Source organism: Phaseolus vulgaris, chromosome 8 (genome assembly GCF_000499845.2).
Source record: "Phaseolus vulgaris cultivar G19833 chromosome 8, P. vulgaris v2.0, whole genome shotgun sequence".
NCBI lineage: Eukaryota > Viridiplantae > Streptophyta > Magnoliopsida > Fabales > Fabaceae > Phaseolus > Phaseolus vulgaris.
The window spans coordinates 11,584,604-11,589,334 of record NC_023752.2 but is presented as its reverse complement, the minus strand read 5'-3'; the positions used below and the strand labels follow the sequence as shown (position 1 = coordinate 11,589,334).

General features: G+C 36.4%; 1 protein-coding gene across 1 annotated transcript; it reads right to left on the bottom strand.

Annotated features, from left to right (window-relative positions):
* Positions 1 to 511: 511 nt before the first annotated feature.
* On the bottom strand, positions 512 to 4,731 carry LOC137823381 (uncharacterized serine-rich protein C215.13-like). The gene is made up of 6 exons (XM_068628487.1): positions 4,393 to 4,731; positions 4,083 to 4,229; positions 3,879 to 3,990; positions 2,932 to 3,046; positions 1,621 to 2,571; positions 512 to 1,036 (listed from the first exon to the last, which is right to left on the bottom strand). The coding sequence occupies exons 2-6, from the start codon at positions 4,207 to 4,209 to the stop codon at positions 812 to 814; spliced, it is 1,530 nt and encodes a 509-aa protein (XP_068484588.1). The 5' UTR covers positions 4,210 to 4,229; positions 4,393 to 4,731; the 3' UTR covers positions 512 to 811.

Sequence of the window (4,731 nt, the reverse complement as noted above, 5' to 3'; positions counted from 1 at the left end):
GTAACAAGTTTTTCAAAATAAGTTTTCCTGGATCAAGCTTTTCATAACAAACTTTCTAGAACATATGAAATATATTTTGGAACATTATATCTAGAACAAGCTTTCCATAACATATGTACCTTCTAAAACAAATTCTCCACCAAACTCAACGTTTTACATTCTCTCTTTTCTTTTTCTTCCTCTCAAAGAGTATAAGGAGAATATTTTAGTCTTTTGTTTTTAGTATGGATGTTCATGTATCGTTGAGATGGAGGAAGAATAAACCAATTGGTTTGGTAGTTCGAAGAATCAGACTAGAATTTGGTTTAATTCAAGTGACTAAAATTCAATAATAATGGTAACAAAATAAAAATCCACTAAAAGATGCCAAATAAAAAAAACATAAAAGGTAAAACTATATTACAAGAATTTAAACTATATTTGAACCTAAAAATCTAAAGGAATATCTCGTTTTCTACTTTCTTTCTTTTTTTCCTTCTTAAACCAAACAGAGCAAGTGTACTAGAGTTGGTGAGTAAAAATTGAACGAGATTGTCAATCGGTAGTTCAAGGTTCGGTACAAACAATCCTCGTGACACGAACATGCTTAAGTGCTTTCCTACGATAAAGCTCATAAAATCTCTCCATGCACACTTGTACTGTTTTAGAACTCTAGTAGGCAAAGAGACAATGTCTACTATACTACAAACTTTCTTCACTAGCACATCTATTTGGAAACATGGTATCACATGAATATCTGTGTTGTTTGTCGTTCCACATACAAATAAAGTGGCTAGAACAGTAATGATCATGCCTAACCATCATGGACTCATCATTCACTTCCAAAATCATTTTCTTCAATCTCACTTCCATAAGACATGGAGTTGTTATTTACACTTGGTTCAGAGCTGGTAGTGCTGCTTGTGGCAAGTGGGGAATCAGAAACACTCATTGTCCTGCTCTTTGAGGAACTACCTGATCTCACACTATACATAGAGGAAGCTGGAATGCTTGTTACAAGAGGGCGCAGATTGCCCTGGATGCTTCTTCTTATGTCCTGTGGAAGAGAAACCAAGCACACACTTGTAACTTGCCTAATTTGAAACACAAGTGAATTATTCCAAGTTTATGTAACATCAGTGTATACATTATTTATTGCACAGTTCGAATTCAGATACACTTTAAGTGCTGTTTAAAACTGTTATCTAATTCAGATACTCAGCAATCTTTGTCTTTGTCAACATTTTATTGCAAGTTGTATTGTACTTGCAATATATCTCAAATGTATTTATATATTCACTCTGTTACTTAATATCGTGCATGAATAAATTTTCCTTAAAAAATCCAAACTTTTCATCGGTCTTAGAAGGACGAGTATATAATTATACAATCAAAGTGTAAGTTTATTGATTATCATTTCCTATTTTATACTAAACATGGGTATATGGACATGCCAAATGCTATTGACATGTAAAGAACAGAAATAAGTATTGAAGTTACCGGCTTTTACTTCAAGGCATATATACATCAAGGTTAAGCATCAGTAAGCATTAATATCTTTCTCATGATATTGTATTCATCAATTAAAACTTCATAAGCTAATTAACTTCAGATCAAACATTGAATAAATGGAAGGCATACCATATGTCTCATTGCCATATCCAAAGACTTCTTTGAAAGAGTAGTTCCAAATCCAGAGGTACCAGAAGAAGATTTTCCGTAAGCATTGTCACGAGAAGAATGATGGTCATCATGTTTTGGGGGAGCCAGCTTCCTCATGTTCACTACTCTCTCAACCATCTTTGTCCCAATCACAACTGGGCTTTCATCATTAGCATCAGTGAAACGAGCTCTGCTCAAAACTTGCATAGAGGTGTGATTATTGTGGACCAACCCTGTTGATGTTCTTCCTTTGGAAGGGGTACTTGCCTGCCTCCTAGATTTTCCATTGCTACTGGGCTCAACAGAAGATGATCTAGAATTTGGCGCTGCAGGCCTAGTCCTAGTGGCTGAAGCTGGTCTATCTATCAATGATGTCTTCAAATTTGGAGGAGCATCATGTGAGAAACCAGGCATTTGTGAGGGTTCCCAGGGTCTAGATCTCACCGATGGAGAGCTGCCACGTGATTGCACCACATTCTTAGCAACTGCAGGGCCAGGGCGTGCCTTTGATGCTGATGAAGGCCTAGTAGGAGCAGATACTCCAAATGCCTTTGATGGAGTTGATGATCTAAGAGTTGGTGTTGCTGATCTTTGAGATGTCTTAGGGGGTGCCAAGGAAGGCCTTGTATTAGTAGGTGTTGAGGACCTGGAAGTGGATCTTGAAGGAGTGGAAGATCTCACTGGTGGAACTGATGACTTTGCAGATGTTAAGGTAGCCCTGGAGATAGGTGTAGAGGGCCTAGAGGATTTGGCTGTTGAAGGTAATGTTGGCCTTCCAGAGGGGGTTGAAGATCTTGAAGTGGCTGAGGTTGGAGCTCCAGATGATGAAGGTCTCCTACCAGATGTGAAAGAACCTATTCCTGGCATTGATGCGTGATGCTTAGAAACTATATTGCTTCTTGAAGCAGGTTCTGCTTGGATATTAGACACCTGCGATACAGGATACAACATAAGAAGAAAGTGGCAAGTATTTTATCAATTAAATTTAAACCTACCACAAAAGAAGAATATATTACTAGCAACTGAAAGCAAGATGCTAGCAACATAGTCTCTAAAACAGTATTTTGAACAATGCTTTATTATTAGTTCAAATTTATAAGAAATCACAAAAAATGATGAGTCTTACTTCTTATTTAATGAATTTTACATATGATTTTGTAACTTTAAATAAATTTTAACTAATAACAGAAAGAATTGTGAAACAAAGTCTATGCTATGTGTATGTGTATGTGCATCCAACCAATTGATAAGGTTTAACAACATCTAAAAATCATATACAATGGTGCTTACCCTGGGTTTCAAAGCTGTTGGACGAGCATTACGAGTCTCCTGTTCACTCTTCACTGATATTTGTGACTCTTTCTCTAAAGTAGGAAAAAGAGGTGCATCTGGTGGCGCAAGAAGCCTGATAACAGAAAAGTTCTAGTCAATACAATGTAATTCTGATGGACCAAAATGGTAATGTAATAAGATGCAGAAACTAGGAATGAGGTAAAATACAAACAGTATGACTGTTGCTAATATATGTGTTATGCAACTTGGTTCTTTTCGGTATGTAGGTAATTGCTATAGAATAGCAAACCAGAAAAGTCCAATAAACGAAAGGATGAATACACTCTGCAAAAAATATTGACTTCATTTCTGATTCCTCCACTAAAGGTTTGCATTTGAAATCATAAAAGATTTAGATTAAGGTGCTCATGGATTTTCTTTCTGTGAACGTGGCATCAGTGTCACGAGAGTAGACGTGCAAAGTATAATTTGATGCTAATGATTTTTTTCTTAGGAGAAACATTCAGCACATATTCAAGCATGTACTAAAATTGGAAATTACAAAACTCCATTAATTGCAAGGAGAGTGTGATCAACAGATAAAATATCTAAGAAACAAGTTAATTAAAAATTATTTATCCTGGATCGTTGATTAGAGGTGTAACCAGAACTTGTCATTGACAAAATTGAAGAGGATAAAAAACTTTTCAGCTTCGAATGGGGACAGCCGAAAAACTCAACCATGCACTTTAATCATTCTAAAAAATTCGCGAATCATGGAGTTTCACTTTTACTATTATGACTGCTTACATCTAGACTTGAAGAATTTCTCTGCATCCGATTATACACAAAATCAAATGCTCAAGAAAACCTTAGTTCAATTAATGAGAATATTCAAGATCTATAAACTCACAAGTCCAAATCAAGCACCCCACCAGCAATCAAAAGTTGAAGTCGAAAATTACCATTCATAGTCAGACTTGTCATTCTCTGAATTCAAGAACTCTTCAACCCCATTCTTCCTTGGTGGCACCGAAGACACGATCTTAGAATTCATGGAGCCCCCATGATTGGATTCTGCAGTCAAATAACATGACACAGAAAGGCATCGTCAATGGATTATAGAACATAACAAGTGCGACAAAAAACGTGATACGAGAAAAACATACCCAGGTTGGACAAATCAAGTTCTTCAGAGTTTTGAAGGAGAAGAAGGCTGTTTTTCTCATTCTCTTTCTCTCTCCTCCTCATCTCGAGGAACAAAGAGAGCTCTTCATCTCTCTCCTTCATCACCATCACCTCAGCTTCTCTTCTCTCTAGATGCAAAAAAAAATCACACTTAGATCATCCCTTCAAGCCAAAAACCAAGTGCAAATCACCAAAGCCTCAGACTTTTAATGATTGAAAGCCTAAAAATTGAGATGATGAAATATGATCCAAAAGGGTGTGGTAAAAAGGCACTCAACAATTATTAATTACCGTTACGCAAGGAAATAAAAAATGGGTCAGCACAGAAAATTTCTCCAATAAGCTGAAGCTAAGAACTGAGCTAGTGTTGTTGAATGAAGAGTTGAGTCACGTGGAGAAGGAGGATTGAGTGGTGTTTGTTTGCGTTGGAAGAAGAAGAACCTATTTTTATTCAAAACGTTTGATTTGGTGATTGATGAAGTGCCTTGACAAGGTTGGACGTTGCAGTTGCAGTTGCAGTTGCTGTGCAACTTTGTCTGGTTGGCATTCAGATGTTTGAAAACGGAAGACAAGTAATACTAAAAACAAAAGATTTGAATTCAATTTCTGTAAGGTTTATTTATTTGTTTC